Source organism: Narcine bancroftii, chromosome 1, assembly GCF_036971445.1.
Source record: "Narcine bancroftii isolate sNarBan1 chromosome 1, sNarBan1.hap1, whole genome shotgun sequence".
NCBI lineage: Eukaryota > Metazoa > Chordata > Chondrichthyes > Torpediniformes > Narcinidae > Narcine > Narcine bancroftii.
The window spans coordinates 286,064,293-286,085,161 of record NC_091469.1 but is presented as its reverse complement, the minus strand read 5'-3'; the positions used below and the strand labels follow the sequence as shown (position 1 = coordinate 286,085,161).

At 37.3% G+C, this 20,869-nt stretch overlaps 2 protein-coding genes across 8 annotated transcripts in view; one reads left to right on the top strand and one right to left on the bottom strand.

The window, feature by feature from the left end:
* Window positions 1-1,243, bottom strand: part of LOC138745461 (uncharacterized) — a 50,467-nt gene extending 49,224 nt beyond the window's left edge. Inside the window, exon 1 of one of the 2 annotated variants that reach the window (XM_069902531.1) lies at window positions 778-1,243. In XM_069902531.1, the coding sequence (XP_069758632.1) occupies window positions 778-1,047 (270 nt within the window). In that variant the 5' untranslated portion in view covers window positions 1,048-1,243. Of the gene's footprint in view, window positions 1-65 lie in introns of both variants that reach the window. The other variant, XM_069902528.1, reaches the window with a different exon arrangement.
* Window positions 826-20,869, top strand: part of qser1 (glutamine and serine rich 1) — a 127,144-nt gene continuing 107,100 nt past the window's right edge. For 2 of the 6 annotated variants that reach the window (XR_011346273.1, XM_069902519.1), the window contains exon 1: window positions 826-1,146. Coding sequence is in view for 3 of the 6 variants with exons in the window: in XM_069902519.1 (XP_069758620.1) it covers window positions 1,046-1,146 (101 nt within the window). In the remaining 3 variants the exon portion in view is untranslated. The remainder of the gene's footprint in view (window positions 1,147-20,869) is intronic. The other 4 variants (XM_069902511.1, XM_069902466.1, XM_069902476.1 and 1 more) reach the window with 4 other exon arrangements.

The window sequence follows — 20,869 nt, the reverse complement described above, 5'->3', positions numbered from 1 at the left end:
GAGTTGGAAATAAACTTTGCAATACAGAGACAATAAAAAAGCAATAAAGTGCAAAAGTAAAAGACCTTAAATGAGTCCCTGATTGAGTTGTTGTGGAGGAGTCTGATGGTGGAGGGGTAGCAGCTGTTCCTGAACCTAATGGCACAAGTCTTGTGGAACCTATACCTCTTTCCCTGATGGTAACAGCGAGAACAGACTGTGAGCTGGGTGGAGTAGATCTTTGATGATTGCTGCTGCTCTCTCCCGGAAGCATTCCCTATAGATGTTCTCGATGGTGGAAAGGATATTATTGTGATGTCCTGGGCTGTGTCCACCACCATTTGCAGGGCTTTATGCTCAGGGGGCATTGGTATCCCCATACCAGACCGTGATGCAGACTGTCAGAACACTTTCCATCAACCATCTGCAGAAATTGCCAGGGTTTCCAATGTCATTCCAAACTCTTGAGGAAGTGGAGGCTCTACCTCTGATCACCCTCAATGATCCTCCGACTTAGTGACTGCCAGGATCCTCATCCAGACATCATTTAAATATCAACAAAACCACTAAGAGTATATCAGAGCAGCGGAATGCTACAAGCAGGCCCCAAAACATTGGTCACATATCTTTGTCTCCTATAGATGCAGAAAAGACTGGCCGAATTACTCCACCATTTCGATGTGTTTACTACAGTCACAGTCTATCGTGTATCAGTCTTGGACAACCAGAAGGCCTGGGACCACCACAGGCGGCCACAACCCTGACCCTCCCCAATTTCTGGCGTTTAGTTTCACTTACACCAGCTCTTAGTGTAGACTGGAGCCGAAAGAGGTGCATCCTGGGAACACCTAACGTTGCTGGGGAAGGGAGGGAGGAGAGAGAGAGATCAGACAGCGAGGCCGGCCGTTGGGATCTCCAGGACGTCCGTCTCCCCTCCTCTCTCTCCTCCTCCACAGCCGCCCCTCGAGCTCTCGCCGCCACCGCGGCGCCCCCGCCGGCCTCGCGAGGGCATGTGACGGGACGCAGGCCCTGGCGGCCGCGAGCGCCACTGCCGCGCGCTCGGAACATGGAGAGGAACTACACGGCGGCCGGCTTCAGCGACCCGCTGGCGGCCGGCGGGCAAGCATGGCCGTACGAGCGGGCGGGGAGTGGCGGAGGCAAGGCCAGGTAACGGACTGCGGCCTGAAGCGCGTACGCTTGGGAAGGGTCGAGCGCCGCGGGAAGGTGCCCCGCGCCCCTTCCCAATCCCCTCACGGTGACGGCGAGAGGAAAAATCGAGGAGGGGGGGGGGGGTGGGATTCGAGGCCTGGTGTAAGCCTCGCCTCTCCCACCCCCACCCCAGTGGAGCGGGGATTGAGGCCGACGGGGCCCTGCATTTTTCAGTCAATTCTCCAATTTAATCTTTCTCTCTATATTCTTGGTAACTTTTTTTTTAAAAAAATGTCTATTTTCCGTTAGATTACACGTCCCACAGGGGTCGGAGTGGCTCAGATCAGGGCCTTCAGCAAAATAGTTTTGTTTCCACCGCTCCTTATCTTTGTCCAATCCCCCTCTTTTACCAGAAAAGTGTGGAAATAATTCCACGTCGATTGCAAATTTGTTTGTGAAAGCGTGCTCTTGCAAATTTAAGGATCGGCGTTTGACTTTGTATTCTTAATAAAAGTGCAGAACATTTTTAAAGAGTTTGCAAAAGTAGGCGTGGTCTGCAGGAATCACACGAGTTCTGTTTGCCGGGACTTACAAAAGTTCTCCTCAACTGTTTTAAACTTTTGTTTGTTCAAAATATATTTATTGAGCATCAAAAACAACTTCGTACACATTATACAGATGTACATTGTGCTCCTTTTTTCGTATCTTAAACAGAAAAACCAACGCACAAATATTCACATACACCCTAACCAGCTTGGTCCCTTTGCTGGCAATATCATCGGTATATTACTGATTGTACTGGTACAACCGTTTTTACAGATAAATTTAAATGTACTTTTTAAATTTAGACATACAACACGGTAACAGGTCATTTCTGCCCACGAGCCCATACTGCCCAATTACCCTACAAGCCCCAGTGTGTTTTGAAGGGTGGGAGGAAACTCGGAGCACCCAGAGGAAATCCACACAGACATGGGGAGAAAGTACAAACTCCTTACAGACAGCTCCGGATTCGAACCCTGGTTCCAATTGCTGGCGCTGTAAAGGCGTTGAGCTAACTGCTTTGCCAACCTTGCCATCCCAGTTAGTATTTGTCTCCATAAGCTCTCCTAATTCAGAGGAATTACACATCAAGGGTGGCCATTTGTGAACATTTTTTCCAGTGGACTCCTTTAATAAAGAAACTGATATCTTTAATCTATTGTATAATAGAAGGACCCCTTTCAGACTTCCAATGTAAAAAGATTAGACATTTCACTAATAGGAATGTAAATGCTATTGCGTCTTTCTGTTTTAAAATGTTTAAGTCAGCATCAACTCTATCCAAGTGAACATCATTCATGAGTTCAGCTTTGCTTCTAAGGCAAGATGTTAATTCATTTTTGGTGAGCCATGTAAAATTTGTGGGATTGTCATAATGCTAATTAATTGTTTCCCAAGTTGAATGCTTTTAATTGTTTACATTTTGCACCTTGCACTTACTTTTTAATGAAAAAATGTAATAGCTGCTTGATACTTTTAAGGTAAAAAAACTATTAAGGTTGTTATTGGGGAAAAAAAACATTGTTTTAAAAAATACTATTTATTTCTGTGTTGTATTTAGAGGGAGTGCAATTAGTTGATTGCAGTGTTTCTCAACCTTGTTTTTTTACTCACATATCACTTTAAGTAATCCCTCTAACCATAGAGCACCTATGACATCCTATGCCACAGGTGCTCTGTGGTTGGTTAGTTAGTAAGGGATTACTTAAGATGGTACGTGAGTGGAAAGAAAATAGTTGAGAACCACTGGTCTCTTGGGATCTGTGCTGTGCCCCCACAGTTACCAGTCCATTCCATTTCCTTTTCACTTGTGGCCCTCGAACTCATTCTCTCTCACATGCTAATTAATACTCCTTTGTTCACCCACCCCCCCCCCCACCACTTTCCAGTATTAAGGTGGCTTTTTCAGTCATATTTATTCTGCATTTCTGGAATGTGGGAGGCAACTGGAGCATTCAGTGTTACAAGGAGAACATATAAACTCCACAGAGGCAACACCCATATCATGAATTAACCTGGGTTCCCTCAAATTGAGGCAGCTTCCTTAATTACTGCATCACTTTTTTTGAAACTTTAGGCAACCCCAAAGTGATCCAAAACACTTTGCACCCTTGTTACTTTTTTTGTCTAGTTACAATATGAAGGTACTGTGCATTATTTTAATGTACATAGAGAGGTTTCATGAATAGCGGGGTCGTTATTTTGTGAGTATGGTACACAGAAGTGCTGGAGAAACTCAGCAGGTCATGAAGCATCCATAGAAAGTACTGTGTAAAGGCCTGAAAATCAGCCAGGTACGTGAGTAAAAAGCCAGAAGCCATTTACTTTCTATGGATGCTGCATTATCTGCTAAATTTCTCCAGCACATTTGTGTACTACATTTGACCCCAATATTTGCAGATTTTATTTGACTTTAATTTTGTAGTTGATGACTGAAATTTAGCCAAATTAAATAATTTCGCAAGATGTGGATGCATTTGGCAAATTTTAGAAGTTACTGCTCATCCCAAATTGTCCCTCAGAAGGGAGCTAAGCACTGTTGAATGAACTATTTCAGTGCTTGTGGTGAGGATATTCCCATACTGTAATTGGGAATGGAATTCAATTATGCAAATCTAGTGATGATGAAGAAATGACAATATGTTTCCAAGTCAAAATGGGACTTGGGTGGAGAATCTGTGGTTAGTGATGTTGTCTTCCTTCTGCTTTCTGAAGTAAAAGTTGTGGATTATGGAGGTGCTGAAATAACAATGTGGGATCCATTACATCTGAATGAAAGGGTGGACAGGACTTCTGTCTAATCTTGAAAAATGGTCCCAACCCGAAATGTTGACTATCCATTTCTCTCCGTAGATTGATCTGCTGAGTCCTTCCAGCTCATATCTGCTCAAAATTCCAGTATCTGAATCTTTTGCATTTCTTGTGTTCAATTTCATTTGAAAAGTTACATCTCTGACAATACCATCTTGTGTAAGATTTTGTATTAATTTTCTGGAGGGTGACATGCATAGCCAGGTGACTAGAGTGCCATCTAATTTTTGTTTTAAGATGGGAATATTTGAAGTTGAAATTCTGTTGACAGACATTAATTCTTAATTGGAAAATTCTATTGTTCAGTTGTTGAGATAGGTTCTCTTTAGATCAATATTGATTCCATTAAGCTCTCCCTCAATGCTTTGTCCATGGAGGAAAAGTTGAGTAAAATTTGCAATGTTTCTTGAAACACACCTGGCAAGTGGTGCATTGAAATTGGTGATTGTGAAGAATCTTATAACCAAATTGCCAGATTTGAAAGAGGACATTAAGGAAGAACAAATGCAATTTCACTAAATTATGGTTAAAAGCTTCATTTTGTTTACTTTTTTTACATGTGGAAGGTTAACCAGAGTGAACTAATTATCGCTTTGCTTTTCATTTGTTATACTGATTGTTGCCTTGTAAATAATTTTTTTTATCATGTCATCAGGATAAATTCAGAGTTCATTCTGCAAATCTTGACATTTGTTTTGTAAATACCAGTCCTGGGAATTTGAATTAATTTTAGGGCATTTTAAAAGAATTGCATTAACCTGGCCTGCAATCAAGCATAAATGAGAAGTGGCAATGCATTGTTTAAATGTTAGCATCAGATTGCTGTTTGTATAATCAGATGTTAAGTTATTGCCACCAGTGTTGAGGTTCTCTTTTCCAGGAAAGCTCATCTTTTCCTCAAAAAAAATCATAATTTTCTTTAAAAGTCGGTCACTAACAGGAATAAATTTGCATCAAGGAAAATACTTCCAAAAGTTTTTTGCATTCCTGAACAAGTTTTTGCATGAAAGCTGCTCCCCCTTTCAACATTAAAACAATTTTGCAAAAATACTGAGATGTGGTAACACTGCAGTATTGAATGTTTGTTAAAACTTTTCAGAAATTATTTGAGTGTTCCTTTTGTAGTCTTGTCCACATTATTTTATTATGGAGGTTCAGGATCTCATACTTTCTAAGAAATTCAGTACTGAACAATATCTGGATTTTAAAATTCAAGCCTTTTGTCCTTTTAGTACTTTGTGACTTGCCTCTTTAGTCTTGAAACTTGGTCATGTTTACTGTGAGCCTTGACTGTCTCAATAAAAAGAAAGGTCTCTCTGGAGATAACCAAAGTTTTGAAAATCTGTTTTAATGGATCTTGAAATTCAAGTAGGAAATGTTATTGAGGGTGTAAAATTGGTGTAACAGGAAAAGGGATTTACTCCAATTCCCTGACAACAAAGTATGCCAATTGCACCCTGCAGCGAAGGCAGTTCTTTGTTACATTCTCCATCTGTAAACTACTGAGTTTGAAATCTTTTGGTTTTCATTTGTTCAAATGACATCAAATAATGTTTATCTTCAAACAGAATTTCAATTAACATTGTAATTTCTCTAAATTCTGGAACACAAGATTCATCTAAACAAACTAAAATGTTTAAAATTTCATCAGCAAAATCTTGGTAAATGACTTGCACAGAGGCTCAAATAACTAAACAAATGATTAAATTGATCTTTAAGAAATTGGGTTTTTTTCATCTCACCCTCCATACATGTACATTTATTGGATTTGAAGCTAAATATCTAAATCATCTACAAAATTGTAAAGCTTTGCATTGTAAACACTTATTGGGTCCAAGCCCAATATTAATATGATCACTTTCCTTTCTGTATCCTTGACTTGCATATCTGATGTGAATTTGATTATGCCAAATGAAATTTAATGAGCTGATGCAAAGTATATTTTTATAGCTAGGCATAAATGACAAACCCAATGTTTATTATTTGTCATTTGGGTGGCTTGGATGATTTTAGAGTGTCATTAAGAATTGCGCAAGAAATCAGATTCATTGTCAGAGTACATATATGACATCACGTACAACCCTGAGATTCTTTTTCCTGGTGGTGAGGCAGAATTACCTCTTATTGGCAGTGCAAAAAAAACCTGACTCAACTACTCATGTAAACAAATAAAGAAATGTAAATAAACTGCAATGCAGAGAAAAAAATCAATGAAGTGCAAAAGTAAGAGTCTTTAAGTAAGTCCCTGATGGTTGGGGGGGGGGGGGCGGGTAGCAGTTGTTCCTGAACCTGGTGGTGCGAATCTTGTGACACCTATACCTCTTTCCTGATGGTAACAGCGAGAACAGAGCATGTGCTGGTGTAGATCTTTGATGATTCCTGCTGCTCTCCAACCATAGCATTCCATGTTGAAGTTCTCAATGTGGGGGGTGGGGCTACCTGTGATGACCTGGGTTGTGTCCAATAACTTTTGCAGGGCTTTATGCTCATACCATTGGTTCCCCATACCATGCCGTGATACAGCCAGTCAGCACACTTTCCTCCTCACATCTGTAGAAATTTTCCAGGGTTTCCGATGTCATGCCAGACCTCTGTACACTCCTGAGGAAGTAGAGGTGCTGATATGCTTTCTTCACAATGACATTTGTGTATTGGCTCCAGAATGGTGACTCCAAAAAAACTTAAATTTGCTCATCCTCTCCACCTCTGATCCCCCATTGATCACACTGGATCGCACACCTCTGGTTTTCCCTTCCTGAAGTCAATCAGCTCCTTTGTTTTGATGACATTGAGTGCAAGGTTATTGTTAGTGCACCATTCAGCCAAGTTTTCAATCTCCCTCCTATATGCTGAATCATCACCCCTTTTTTATATAACCCGCCACCAAGTTTACGATTTCCTCCCTTGTGTGAGAGATGTGAATCTGATGGAGTTTTGCAAGTCTAGTTTTACAATTAACTTTTTGAAGTTACAAATTTTTAAAAATATTTTATTTAAATTTTCCATATGTGTAGTTAGCAATGAGTTAATACAACAATAATAAAATGCAAAAATACTCCTCCCACCCACCCCCCCCCCCCCCCCCCACTATCCCAAAAAGTACATAGAAATGTAAAATAAAAAGAAAATCTTTAAGGTTCGAATTTGGAGAGGATCAATACAGGGCTCAAGGGAAAGGAGAAAGACTATTACATATTTATACCTGAAGTATGGGTGCCAAATTTGCACAAATATACTGCATTTATTATTCAAATTATATGTAATTTTCTCTAAAGGAATACAGCTCTGAATTTCTAAATTCCATCTTTCTATACCCATATGTGAGTCTGATTCCAGGTAGTTGCAAAACATTTTCTTGGCACTGCTAATACAATTTTACAAATTCCATTTGATATATTAATAATTTTAATTTAGTTCTTGTCCTTTGTATAGTCCCCAATAAGAATAAATCTGGATTTTGTGGAAATACAACATTTGTAACCTGCTCTAAAAAGTTCCCTAAATCCACCCAAAAGTGCCTTATTTTGGGACATGACCATTAAGTGCAAGAAAGTTCCTACCTCTACACCACATCTAAAACATTGCGTCGATATGTCTGATTTCATTTGTGACAGATTATGTTGTGTTTGTATTATATATAGATATGTTTTGGGAGATAAATTGGGGCATTTTTTTTAGTGTAGGTCACATACAAACACTTTAAAACAGATTTCATTTAAAATACTGGAATAAAATACTTGAATAGCTCATGCTAGACAAGCTGACACCAAGAACCTTCGCAAAAGCTTTGGAGAGTGACAAAGAGACGTCACTAATCGATTTACAAAAAGGCAACAGATGAAAGAGCCTGTCGGAGCCGCCTTTTGTCTGGAAGGGAACTTGCTGTTCTAAGAGGGTCATGTGGTTTTGCAAGCAGAGAGAGTCAAACAGGCTTTCAGAGAGAGAGAGAGAAAATGATACAGTCAGCAACAGCAGCTGGGACTGAAACTGGACAAGCTGGCAAGGGTGTGGAAAGCCCCATTTGGAAGACAGGTTGTGAGTTCTTGGTTCAGCCTGGTCAAAGACCTTGTGGTTCATGTAAGAGGAGAAGACTGGCTGTCTAATGTTTCACTTGGAATAAGAGAAAAAAAAAGGAACTCTTTGGTGACCTGAAAGAAAGAGATTATCATGTGGAGAACCCTGAAGGGACAAGCTTCGTCAGCAAAACACTGAAGTGGCTGATCGAAGTAAATCAGTTGTGGATATCCTGGAACATCAAATCTCTCTCTGAAAACTGATGAACCTTCCTGAGCGGTAACCATTTACCTTTCAAGCACCAAAGCCTGGTGAACTTCATAAATGTTAAATTCTGAGCACAGTTTAAGAATTGTCTGGAACCAATGAACTTGGAAGAATGAGAAGTGAGATTGGACTGTGAATCAAAGAACTTTTCTGAATTTACACACACATTACATACACGTGCTTAGAATTAGAAGGGGGTTAAGTTAGGTTAGTTAAAGTTAATAATGATAAGTTAAAGTGTGATTCTGTTTTCATGTTTAAAGATAATTAAAAGCAACTTTTTTTAAGTAACCATTTGTCTTGGTGGATATCTATTGCTGCTGGGTTTTGGGGTTCTCTGGGCTCATAACACATTGGATTCAATTTTTGTGGTGTAAGGTATAATTTTTTTAAAATTTTTTTATTTTTCACACTATGGATCACATTATTCAAGATATACACATTTCTCCTTTCAAATATATAGTGTTGTTTTCTCCCCCCCTCCCTCCTCCCCTCCCCCCCCCACCTCCCCCTCCATCCATTCAAAACTCTGAGTCCAAGAAACATCAAACCCATCAAACAATGTTGTCACTCAACATTAACGAACAAAAACTTCCACTGAGTCAATTCTTTCCATTCTCTTTTCCTTTTGTCATTTTAGGTGATAGATGTCCCGGTAGGTTTTCTCTATTATATTCCATGTACGGCTCCCATATTTGTTCAAATAATGTTATATTATTTCTTAAACTATATGTTATTTTTTCTAATGGAATACATTTATTCATTTCTACATACCATTGTTGTATTCTCAAATTATCTTCCAATTTCCAGGTTGACATAATACATTTTTTTGCTACAGCTAGGGCTATCTTAACAAATCTTTTTTGTACACCCTCCAAATCAAGTCCAAATTCTTTATTTTTTATGTTACTTAGGAGGAAGGTCTCTGGGTTTTTTGGTATATTGCTTTCTGTAATTTTATTTAATATCTGGTTTAGATCTTCCCAAAATTTTTTCACCTTTTCACAAGTCCAGATTGCATGAATTGTTGTTCCTATTTCTTTTTTACAACGAAAACATCTGTCAGATACTGTTGGATTCCATTTATTTAACTTTTGAGGAGTGGTATATAACCTCTGTATCCAATTATATTGTATCATACGTAATCTCGTATTTATTGTATTTCTCATAGTTCCTAAACATAACCTCTCCCTTGTTTCCTTTTTTATCTTTATGTTTAGATCTTGTTCCCACTTTTGTTTCGTTTTATCATTTATTTCCTCATTCTCCTTTTCTTGTAATTTGATATACATGTTTGTTATAATTTTTTTAATTATCATTGTGTCTGTAATCAGATATTCAAAATTGCTTCCTTCTGGTAACTCCAGACTACTTCCCAATTTATCCTTTAAATAGGATTTCAATTGGTAATATGCCATCACTGTATCTTGAGTTATCTTATATGTATCCTTCATTTGTTCAAAGGATAATAATTTATTCCCCGAAAAACAATTTTCTATTCTTTTAATCCCTTTTTTCTCCCATTCTCTAAAAGACAGGTTATCTACCGTAAAAGGGATTAGCTGATTTTGCGTCAGTATTAGTTTTGATAATTGGTAGTTTGTTTTATTTCTTTCTACATGAATCTTCTTCCAAATATTAAGCAAATGGTCCAATACTGGAGAATTCCTATGTTTTACCAATTTTTCATCCCATTTATATAATATATGTTCCGGTATCTTCTCCCCTATTTTGTTTAGCTCTAATCTAGTCCAATCTGGCTTTTCTTTTGTTTGATAAAAATCTGATAGATATCTTAATTGTGCTGCTCTATAATAATTTTTAAAATTTGGCAGTTGTAAGCCTCCTTGTCTATACCATTCTGTTAATTTATCTAGTGCTATCCTCGGTTTCCCCCCTTTCCATAAAAATTTCCTTATTATTTTCTTTAACTCCTTAAAGAATTTTTCTGTCAAGTGTATTGGCAGTGCCTGAAATAGGTATTGTATCCTTGGAAAAATGTTAATTTTAATACAGTTTATCCTTCCTATTAGTGTTAATGGTAAGACTTTCCAATGCTCTAAATCTTCCTGTATTTTTTTCATTAGTGGATAATAATTCAGTTTATATAGGTGGCTGAGGATTTTATTTATTTGTATACCTAGGTATCGTATTGTTTGCATTTGCCATCTAAACGGTGATTCTTTCTTGAATTTTGAGAAATCCGCATTATTCATTGGCATTGCTTCACTTTTATTTGCATTAATCTTGTATCCCGACACTTCTCCATACTCCTTCAATTTCTTATGTAATTCTTTTATTGATATTTCTGGTTCCGTTAGGTATACTATAACATCATCTGCAAATAAACAGATTTTGTATTCCTTGCCTTTTATTTTTATCCCTTTTATTTTATTTTCTGTTCTTATCAGTTCTGCAAGTGGTTCTATGGCTAACGCGAACAATAAGGGCGATAGTGGGCATCCCTGTCTTGTTGATCTGCATAAGTTAAAATGTTTTGATACATATCCATTTACTATCACTCTTGCCAATGGCCCCTTATATAATGCTTTAATCCAATTAATATATTTCTCTGGTAAACTAAATTTTTGTAGTACCTTGAATAAATAATTACATTCTACCCTGTCGAAGGCCTTCTCTGCATCTAAAGCAACCGCTACTGTTGGAGTTTTCTTTCCTTCTACTGCATGAATTAAGTTAATAAACTTACAAATATTATCTGTTGTTCGTCTTTTTTTTATGAATCCAGTTTGGCCTAGACTTACTATTTTTGGTACATAATCAGCTAATCTGTTTGCTAATAATTTAGCTATTATCTTGTAATCTGTATTAAGTAGAGATATTGGTCGATATGATGCTGGTGCAAGTGGATCTTTCCCTGCCTTTGGTATTACTGTAATTATTGCTGTTTTGCACGAATCTGGTAAGCTTTGTGTTTTATCAATCTGGTTAATTACTTCCAGGAGGGGAGGAATTAATAAATCTTTAAATGTTTTATAGAATTCTATTGGGAGACCATCCTCTCCTGGTGTTTTATTATTCGGCAGATTTTTTATTGTCTCTTGTATTTCTACTATTTCAAATGGTTCTATTAATTTGTTCCTATGTTTGTAATTTCGGTAGTTCAATTTTAGTTAAGAATTCATCTATTTTGCCTTCTTTCCCTTCGTTTTCAGTTTGGTATAATTGTTCGTAGAATTCTCTGAAATTTTCATTAATTTCCGTTGGATTATATGTGATCTGTTTGTCTTTTTTCCTTGATGCCAATACCATTCTTTTAGTTTGTTCTGTCTTAAGCTGCCACGCTAAAATTTTGTGCGTTTTTTCTCCTAGTTCGTAATATTTCTGCTTTGTCTTCATTATATTTTTCTCCACCTTATATGTTTGAGATGTTTCATATTTTATTTTTTTATCTACCAATTCCCTTTTAGTAGTGTCTTCCTTCCTTGCTAATTCTTTCTCTATATCTATTTCCTTTTCCAACTGTTCTGTTTCCTGATTGTAATCCTTCTTCATCTTAGTTACGTAACTTATTATTTGCCCTCTGATGAACGCTTTCATTGCGTCCCATAATATAAACTTATCCTTCACTGATTCCGTATTTATTTCAAAATACATTTTAATTTGTCTTTCTATGAATTCTCTAAAATCCTGTCTTTTAAGTAGCATGGGGTTTAATCCCCATCTATACATTTTTGGAGGGATATCCTCTAACTCTATTGTCAATATCAAGGGTGAATGGTCCGATAATATTCTAGCTTTATATTCTGTTTTCCTAACTCTATCTTGTATACAAGCTGATAACAGGAATAAATCTATTCTTGAATATGTTTTATGTATATCCGAATAATATGAATATTCCTTTTCCTTTGGGTGTTGTTTCCTCCATATATCCAAAAGTTGCATTTCTTGCATCGATTTAATTATAAATTTGGTTACTTTATTCTTTCTGTTAATTTTTTTCCCCGTTTTATCTATGTTTGAATCCAAATTGAGATTGAAATCCCCTCCTATTAATATATTCCCTTGCGTATCTGCTATCTTCAGAAAATTATCCTGCATAAATTTTTGATCTTCTTCATTAGGCGAATATATATTAAGTAAATTCCAAAACTCCGAATATATCTGACATTTTATCATTACATATCTTCCTGCTGGATCTATTATTTCCTCTTCTATTTTAATTGGTACATTTTTACTGATTAATATAGCCACTCCTCTAGATTTTGAGTTATATGACGCTGCCGTTACTTGTCCTATCCAATCTCTCTTTAATTTCTTGTGCTCCACTTCAGTTAAGTGTGTTTCTTGCACAAATGCAATATCAATTTTTTCTTTTTTCAGTAAATTTAGCAGTTTCTTCCTTTTGATTTCGTTATGTATTCCATTAATATTTAAAGTCATATAATTTAATGTAGCCATTTTATACTTTGTTTATCTTTCCCTTCCGTTTCCTCATCATCACCTTTCCTTCTCATCCATTTCTGCTTTCTTTCTTTGAACAGTTTATAAGACAACATTTTTAACACATCAAACATTCCCCTTATTCTCCTACCTAATATTTCTTTAACCCCATTGTCCCCTCCGCTTCCTGAGTTGCCCATTATCCCTTGTCGGGCAACCACATCTCCCCTCTCCATTTGGATTTGCGAATTCACTCGCAAGCGTCAACTGATTTTGCAGTGACCGTAATTTCTCCCTACCCAGCCCCCCCCGAAAAGATTTCAATTTTTTATTTCCAACAAAGGTCACTCTCTAAATTCCCTCTTTACTCCTCTCTTCCCCTTTTTTTTCCCTCATTAATTCTTCTCTATACACTATATATTTTCTTTTAAATGCACATACACTTATGTAATATACGTATTATATATGTATATAGTCCTATACATACGTCTTTTTAGTCCGCAGTCTTTTGTACTCTCGTTACACGTCTTCATCTCTCAGTCTATTTTGTAATTGTTCTGCAAATTTTCGTGCTTCCTCTGGATCCAAGAATAGTCTGTTTTGCTGTCCTGGAATAAATATTTTCAATACCGCTGGATGCTTTAGTATAAATTTATACCCTTTCTCTCATAAAATCGCCTTTGCTGTATTGAACTCCTTTCTCTTCTTCAGGAGTTCAAAACTTATATCTGGATAAATAGAATTTTTTTGCCCTTTGTACTCCAGTGGCTTGTTGTCCTCTCTTACTTTCTCCATTGTTTTCTCCAGTACCTTTTCTCTTGTAGTATATCTTAGGAATTTTACTAAAATGGATCTTGGCTTTTGTTGTGGTTGTGGTTTAAAGGCCAATGCTCTATGTGCCCTTTCTATTTCCATTTCTTGCTGTAGTTCTGGACATCCTAAGATCCTGGGGATCCAATCTTTTATAAACTCTCTCATATTCTTGCCTTCTTCATCTTCCTTAAGGCCCACTATCTTTATATTATTTCTTCTGTTATAATTTTCCATTATATCTATTTTCTGAGCTAACAGCTCTTGTGTCTCTTTAACTTTTTTATTAGATTCCTCTAATTTCTTTTTTAAGTCCTCTACCTCCATTTCTACTGCTGCTTCTCGTTCTTCCACCTTGTCCATTCTTTTTCCTATTTCTGATAAGGTCATATCTATTTTATTCACTTTCTCTTCTGTACTGTTTATTCTTCTTCTTAAATCACTAAATTCTTGTGCTTGCCATTCTTTAAATGAATCCATGTATTCTTTAATAAGAGAAAGTATATCCTTTGTCTTGCCTTTCCCTTCTTCTTCTATTTCACTGTACTCTTCCTCTTCCTCTTCTTCTTCCTCTGGGTTGGCCATCTGTTGTTTCTTTGTTGTCCTTTTCTTCTCTTCTTTCTTGTTTTCGTTGTCTTCTATGTTCACCTCTTGCTGCTGCTGTTCTGCAGCTGTCATTGCCGGCTGTGGAGATCGACTCCTCAGCTGGTCACCCCTCCCGTCGGTGTGTTTTCATCGCGCATGCGCGGTTGCGCACTTTTACTCGGCTCAGCGAGCCATTTTTGTAGTCCACTTTCTACCGACCTGAGGGAGCGGGTTTCTCTCTCCACCGTGGGCCTCTTCGAACAGGTAAGGCCTTCTCCTCCTTCTTCCGTTGTCTTCTCTTCCTCTCTTCTTACCATTGGTTTCGATTTTTCTTTTTTCGTCGCCATCTTCTTTCCACCTTTATATTCACTCTGCTTTAATTTTTATTTTTGTGCCTTTGTGCTTTCCTTTATTTTTTTCAACTTTTCTGGAGAGGGCTGGAGTTCTCCTTCCAGCCACTACTCCATCACGTGACTTCCCCTCGTAAGGTATAATTGATGTAGAAAATTATGCTGAACTAATCTATATCTTACATTAATAGTATTAGTCATACAATCTTGGCATGGCTTCTTTGTTCATTAATTGTAATATTCAAATCAGTTTCCCACCTTTGATTAGATTTATAAACTCCCATGTTTAGGGATTCCTGTTTGTATTAAAAGATGCATTGTAGAAATTTTTTTTTAATGTTGCCCTTTCTAATGAGATTTTCCACTTCACTAGAAGTCCTAAGTTATTGATGCAGGTTTAAATTCTCTCATTGGCATGTTGGGATTTTAACTTGCTAATATCTATATTGCTAATCCAAATTTCTAAATTGCTTAACCACCACATCACCCACTGTGTGACATGTTGTAGTGAGGGACAATTTTGTACATTTTATTTCATTCTGAAATACCCCAGTAGAAATCTTAAACTTTAAATCTGATCTGTTAGTTGGAAGATCAACCTGTCAAAAGGCTACTTTGAAAAACCAGGCAATCAAAATTGGAGTTTTGTTCTTGGTGTGTGTACACATAATCTTGAATGGGTGGAATTTCATGTGGAAATTTTGTTCCTTTTCTGCCAGTGGATTGATATACTGTGCTAGTATAACTCATTTTTTTCCATGTTGAAAAATATAATTCTTAAGTTGTGATATTAATTGCAAATCTGGCTTTTATTCTTTCTTATAAAAATATTTTTATTGGTATTTAATATATAAACAATTGAACGGTACACTTATACAATGTGCAATACATTTAAAATATAGGAAAATAGGTGCAGGAGTAGGCCATTTTGCCCTTCAAGCCTACACCGCCATTCAATATGATCATCGCTGATCCCCCATACCCCTTGATCTCCTTAGCCACAAGGGCTAAATCTAACCTACTCTTAAATATTGACAAGGAACTGGCCTCAACTACTTCCTGTGGCAAAGAATATAGGAAAAAATATTTCAAATATGAACATAATTCAAAAGACCAACGTACGTTGATAATAGTGTAGTAAAACATAACATCAAACGAAAAGGAAAAAACCCAACCCAAAATAAAGATAAATAAAGGAAAGAAAGGAAAAAATAAAGTTAAAAGCTCTTTTTGAATAAGTTAGGAATTTTTAAAAAAGGTTAAGTTTACAATGGTCTTTCCTTATTCTGTAAAATTTTTATCAAAAGTTGTATTATTCACGGTTGAGCATTATCAGTTATATTATCCAATTTTTAAAAAAAGTAAAAGGAAAAAAATAAACCTATACTTTTTAAAAAAAACATCCATAGCTCAAGACCCTGACCACTAAGCAAAGTTATGAAATGATACCTGGAATTCAAGTGACATCAACCTGGTTCTCAATAGCACTTTGACTACCCGAATTCTTGTAATAGTTCATAAATGATCCCCTCGTCTTTTGAATGTTAATTTTTTAATCTTAATGCATATCTAATTTTTTTCTAAACTTAGATAAGACATAATATCAGTTAGCCATTGTGTGTGTGTGAAGGTGGAGTAATGTCTTTCCATTTAATCAGAATTGCACATCTGGCTATCAAAGAAGGAAAAGATCATTTGAATTTGAGTTGAAGTCAATAAGACTTCATTTTCTTGAAATAAATCTAAATAGAGCAATTAAAGGGCAAGATTCTAATTTGACCTTAAGAATCACTGATAATGTTTGAAAAATATCTTCCCAAAATGTTTCTAAACCAGAGCAAATCCAGAACATATGGATCAAAGAAGCATCAGGAAATTTGCATTTAACCATATAACAGTTTATGGCATGGAAACAGGCCATCTCGGCCCTTCAAATCCACGCCACGTAGAGGATTTATATCTGAATAAAAACAAGATCATTTAATTTTGGACATATGTACTCTAAGGACCACTGTAAATTGCACAACACTAAGGAGGTAGTATTAAATGACATCTGAAAATAAGTTCAAGTCCTGTTCCCAATTGTTCTTGATCTTAACTAGCGAGGGGCTTTTATTCTTAATTACTCCGAATTAGTAGCATTGCCTTAATCCTGGTTAATGTAAGTGGTTATTGAATAGTTGGGGTAAGAAGGAAAATTAATAAGCCAAATTGTTACGACATTGTGACCTTTTACCTTTTTAAAATAATCAAGTTTTGTTTGGAGTATTTTAAACTGAATTCAAAATCTCAACAGTCATAATGGAATTTCAGCATATTCCCATTAAGTGATCACTATAAGTTGTAAACTTTTATGCAGTACTGTACACAAACATGCTGAAGAAAGTTGGCATCCATAGGAAGTAAAAGGTAATCGATGCTTGATTTTCTTCAGCACATTTGTGTATTGCTCTCGACTCCAGCATCTGTAGACTTTCTTGTTTAACTCTAAATTATATACCCTCTTTGTGAACAATTCAAGGTTCCTCTTGAAATGAAGTTTGGAGATGCAAGATGAACATGAAACCAGATTTTCTTTTTATTACATGAATGGTTTATTTGATGATGAGCTTAGTGTACTTCTGTTGTTGAAAATGTTTTCTTTCATTGAGAATTGATAGAGAAAATTAATTTGATTAGATTGATCCAAGGATGAAGACTTGGAGTTTCTGATTGTGGTTTATTGAGTGAAGTTGAAACACTGGAGGTACAGAAAGAGATCTGCTCTGATTGATTTCACTTTACAACTCAGCACCATACTATGTATTGGTTGACTAGCTGGAGTGCTTGCAAAACTAATAAGGATAATATATACATGGAGAAGAGAATAAAGGATGATGGATGCAGGGGTGGTATGGAGATCTGTGTGGTAAATCAGTTACTTGACCCTAAAGCTTAATGCAGTATAAAATTGTATGTGGGTCTAGCAAAATTGTTAAATTCACAAATATGAATTGGAAGGAGACCATTGAGGTCAGTGTATCTGTACATTGAGAAAGAGCTCCCTAACCTAATACTATCTTTCATTTCTTCATCCTCAGTAGTACTCCGATATCCAGGTATTCTTTTAAATGTGAGGCTTTCTACCTCCCCCTCCTTTTGAGCATTGAGTTTCCGTCCTCAACTGCATGGGTGAAAATGTCTTATTCAGCCTCCCTCCAATCCTCCTGCTGATTGCTCTCAAGGCATGCCTTCTAATTGTTGATGTCTCCTTCTAGAAGATAATACAGTAATCAGTTTTCCATCTTGCATCTTGGACCCTCCTAATCAATTTTATACCCTTTAGTCTCCCATGTTCCCAACCTAACTAATTTTTTTGCTTTCATTTTTTAAAATTTCAGTTCCTGACCATATTCTTGTAATCTCTCTGCATCCGGTTCAGTATGGATACCTCTTTCCTGTAATATGATCACCAAAACTTTACGTAATATCAAGTCCAACAAATACTGTTTACAATTCTTGCATAACCTCCCTGTTCCAATGCTCTGCTTTCCCTTGTTAACTGAGACACCTTTTAGCCACCTTATCCATTTGTTACCTTTTAAAGATCTGTGATCAAACACTCAAAGGCTACATTGTTTCTCAACATTCTTCCATTTATTGAATTTTGCTTGCTGTGTCCCTTTTCTCTAAAGGTTATTTTGCATTCTGGTTTAAAATCCCCTAATTATGGACTCCTCTGACATCACAAATGGACTGCCTGTACTATTGCAAGATATTTTTTTGCATGAGAATATCTGAATATTTATTATCTATCTTTGTTATTTATTGTCTTTTAATTCCATTATGTATATTATTGTAGTTTTTCAGAATCGGATTTATTGTCATGAATGTGTCATGAAATTTGTTGTTTTATGGCAGCAGTATTGTGCATTACCGGTGCTAAATTGCTATTAATTACAGTTTCATAAATACAATACTTAAAAATAATTAGTGCAAAAAGAGAAAACCTACACTGGATGTAGGTTTATTATCTCTTCAGATATCTGATGGCAGAGGGGAATGTTGTTTTTGTAATGTTGGATGTGCGTCCCAAGGCTTCTGTACCCCTCCCCCTTCCTGATGGTAGCAGTGAGTAAAGGACATGGCCTGAATGGTGAGGGTCCTTGATGATGGAGGCTGCTTTCTTGAGACACTGTCTCTTAAAGATATCATTAAAGAAAACTAATGTCCGTAATGGCGCTGGCTGAGTTTACAGCTTTCTGTAGCCCTTTCCTGCCTTGTGCAGCCTTTTCCTGTCTTGTGGATTTGTATCGCCATAACAGACAGTGATGCAACCAGTCAGAATGCTTTCCATGGTACCTGTACAAATTTGTAAGAATCTTTGGTGACATACCAAATCTCCAAATATTCCGAATGAAATATACCTGCTGGTGAGCCATCAACGTGATGGACCCAGGATAGATCTTCAGAGACCCTGAATTTCAAGTTCTTTACCCTCTCTATTGCTGATGCCTTGGCGAGGACTGGTTTGTGTTCTCCTGATTTCTCCTTCCTGAAGTCCACAATCACTTCCTTAGTTTTGCTAACATTGATTGTAAAGTTGTTATTGTGACACCACTCAACTACCTCACTCCTGTACACTTCCTCATTGCTGTATGTGATTCTGGTGACAAATGTGGTGTTGTTGGCAAATTTTTAAGTATGTGTTATTTTTCCCCAATAAAGTAACTTCGGCTGCATCATGTCAGAGAACAACAGCAATCATCAAACACTCACACCACCTAGCACATGCTGTGTTCTCACTGCTACCATCAGGAAAGAGGTATAGGTGCCACAAGACTTGCTCCACCAGGTTCAGGAACAACTACTACCTCTCCACCATCAAATTCCTCAATGACAAACTCAATCAGGGACTCATTTAAGGATTCTTGTACACTTTATAGATTTTCTTTTTGTTCTTTCTGTATTGCACAGTCAGTTTGTATGCATTTGTTATCTGTTTACAGTTCTTTGTTTGCATTACCAATTAGTGGTAATTCTGCTGCAGCACAGGAAAAAAGAATCTCAGGGTTGTATGTGATGTCGTGTATATTATTAGGACAATAAATCTGAAGAATTTTGTTCACAATGTATATGACAATAAACCCATGATCATTTTCATTTTTAACATTCCTGTCCAAATGATCAGGCCATCCTTCTGAAGTTTAACGGTTTTCTTCTCAGTGTGAATCATATGGCCAAATTTTGCATCATCTGCAAAAAATAATCTATAAAATGGTGTTGGCTAGATCACTCTCAAAGCATGGAGAGGTGTTTTAAAAATCCAGAAGGGAGAGAAGGTTTTGTGAACATATGTTTATTGGGAGCCATCCATTTACATGAATACAGCACCATGTGCTAATTGTCTTTAACCAAACTTCAAGAGATATGAGGCAATGATGCCGCTCTGTGAGTTAAAGAGCCATGATGCAACCCCCAGAACTCTGGTTAAGACCACATGTGGAATAGCATGTTCAATTTGGTTGCCTTGCTACAGTAAGTATGTAGATTCTTTAGGAATGGTGCCGAGGAGATTTACCAGGATGTTGTCTGGATTGGAGAACATGTCTTATGAAGCAAGGTTGACAAAGCTCGGGCTTTTCTCTTTAGAGCAGGGGTGTCAAACTCAAATTCACATAGGGCCAAAATTAAAAACTTGGACTAAGTCGAGGGCCGAACTAAATATTTATTGAAAATTTTCAACAACATCTGCATGTTTCCTCTTCTTTCAACATATGTAATGTTAAACTTTTTCTTATTAAAATAAATGTTTAATAATAGTTTTGGATAAACTTTGTCATTGTCATTGGCCCATTTCCTTTAGCGTCTGAAACCGTGCACATGACGAGTCAATGAGGGATGATTAAAGCAGTGGTCTTCAAACTTTTTCTTTCCACCCACAGACCACCTTAAGCAATCCCTTAAGCACCAATGGCACAGGGACGCGAGTGGAAAGAAAAAGGTTGAGAACTGTTGTATTGTGGTAACTCCACATCTGATTAGGTTAATTGTTAGGCAAGTGGTCAGAGAAAGGACCCCCCCACCCCAAAAAAGGCTTAAATCACAGGAACAAAATAAGCTTCCGTCTCACTGCTCCCCATCTTACACACAGTCCTGATGTGGAATGTGGGGTCGCAGCTCCACGTTCACCCGAGTTCAGGTGCTGTCTGTGTGGAGTTTGTACGCTCTCCCCTTGTCTTGGACCAACAGGTCGGTCGCCTGAAACGCCGGCGTCCGGGGCGGTGGAGGAATTGGCTGAGAAGAGCGCGTTGCTCCCACCCCCCTCCAATGGTTGGAGAGGGATTAAACTGCGATCTCACGGCGCCGGGCTCGTCTCCAACAAAAGGAGCGGGAGGCAGGGTCCGCCGCGCACGGAGCGAGGGGGAAGGCATCGCCATCGAGATGTTCGGTCCGGCATCGCCGCTGAAGCGCAGACC